Source organism: Empidonax traillii, unplaced genomic scaffold (assembly GCF_003031625.1).
Source record: "Empidonax traillii isolate 1590-97213 ecotype Southwest subspecies unplaced genomic scaffold, ASM303162v1 scaffold3453:size12936, whole genome shotgun sequence".
Classification (NCBI taxonomy): domain Eukaryota; kingdom Metazoa; phylum Chordata; class Aves; order Passeriformes; family Tyrannidae; genus Empidonax; species Empidonax traillii.
In genome coordinates, this window is record NW_020958646.1 from 1 (window position 1) to 1,875 (window position 1,875).

At 59.8% G+C, this 1,875-nt stretch overlaps 1 protein-coding gene across 1 annotated transcript; it reads left to right on the forward strand.

Moving 5' to 3' along the window:
• Positions 1-186: 186 nt before the first annotated feature.
• On the forward strand, positions 187-1,862 carry LOC114072551 (class I histocompatibility antigen, F10 alpha chain-like; the record flags this gene model as incomplete). The annotated part of the gene is made up of 5 exons (XM_027910432.1): positions 187-462; positions 712-984; positions 1,100-1,204; positions 1,303-1,341; positions 1,671-1,862. Coding segments are annotated over 5 exons (707 nt in total), but the record flags the coding sequence as incomplete, so codon positions are not given.
• Between the last annotated feature and the right edge of the window lie 13 nt (positions 1,863-1,875).

Sequence of the window (1,875 nt, forward strand, 5' to 3'; positions counted from 1 at the left end):
GGGCTGGGATCTGCGGGGCTGGAATGGGATCTGTGGGGCTTGGATGGGGATCCAGGGAACTCCAAGGGGCTGGGATGGGATCTGTGGATCTCCAGTGGACTCTGGGGCTCCATAGGGCTGGAATGGGGCTCCGTGGGGCTGGGACACAATTCCAGGGGTCTCTCTGGGTCTGATCCCGCCCCCTAGGTCTCCACACAAGGCAGTGGCTTTATGGCTGTGACCTCCTGTCCGACGGGAGTGTCTGTGGATCCTGTCGGTACGGCTTCGACGGGCGGGATTTCATCTCCTTCGAGCTGGGATCCAGGAGCTTCGTGGCGGCCGATGGAGCTGCCCAGGTCACCAAGAGAAAATGGGAACATGATGGGATCGTGGTGGACCATTGGACAAATTACCTGGAGAACATCTGTCCAGAAGGGCTCCGGAAATACGTCAGATACGGGCGGGAGGTGCTGGAGCGCAAAGGTGAGGGAGACAGAACTCCCATGGGAATGTGGGATTTGGGAATGTGGGATTTTGGGAAGGTGGAACTGAGGAACCCGGGCATTCCCGTGGGAATTCCGTGGATGAATCTGAGTCATCCAACTCCCCTGGGAATTCCATGGATGGATCCCACTGTTGTCCCATTCCAACTTGAATTCCGTGGCTGGATCTCACTCTAATCCCATTCCCATGGGAATTCCATGAACAGATCTCATTGTTATCCCACTCCAGAGCCCCCTGATGTCCACGTGTCCGGGTACGAGGAACACGGGATCCTGACGTTGTCCTGCCACGCTTACGGATTCTACCCCGGGATCATCGCGATCAACTGGATGAAGGGGGATGAAATCCGGGATCAGGAGACGGAGTGGGGCGGGATCGTTCCCAACAGCGATGGTACCTTCCACAGCTGGGCCAGGATCGAGGCGCTGCCGGGGGAGCGGGAGCAGTACCGGTGCCGGGTGGAGCACGCCGGAATGCCGGAGCCCGGGATCTTCGCCTGGGGTGAGCCTGGGAACGGGCAATGTGGCAACTGGGCGTGTGGCAACGAGGAATTTGGGAGTGTGGGACAGCAGGGTGGGGGTAACCCTCCCCCTGCTCACCCTCCCACCCTTCCCAGAGCCGGAATCCGTCTGGAATTCCACCCCGATGTTGGTCGCTGTGCCCGTCATCGGTGCCATCGTCATCATCGGCCTCATCGCAGTCGTCTGGAAGCTCCGAGCCGGTAACTCACGGGATGGGGGTCAGGAAGGGGCCCGGATCCGCCCGGCAGCATTCCGGGGATCCTGTGCCACGGGTGCTGATCCTGCTTTCTTTCCTTAGGGAAGAGGGAGGGCAATGGATACGACCCCGCGCCCACCAGTGAAGATCAGCAGCGTGGGTGGATCCAGATCCTCCCTGCAGGGATGCCAGGATGGATCCCAGGATTCCAGGGGGGAATGGGGGCATAATGGATGGAGCAGGATTGGAACAGGATTGCAGCTCAGGGCAGGATTGCAGAGTGGGATCAGGTGGAATTGTGGGCTGGGATCAGGGCTGGTTTCTGGAGTGGGATTGGGGTGGGATGGACGGAGCAGGATCAGGAGGGAATCCGGAGCAGTTGCTGCTCTCCTTGGGCTCCCCAGCTGGATCCATCCCCTGGGATGGGAACAGGGACATGGAGACTCCTTTCCCCACTCTCATCCCGGCAGGAATCGCAGCCTGAGTGATCCCAGACCTGGATCTGCCCCTTCCCTGTCCCTGCGGAAAGGCAGGAGCTGCTGGCAGAGCTCATCCCGCTGCTCCCTCCCAGCCCGGCCCCCCTGCGGCTCTTCCCGATGGATCAACTTCCTGCTTTTCCATCTGTGAAACCCAGGAGCACAATTATTACTGAGGCTTTAATTGTGGTGTGAAAAT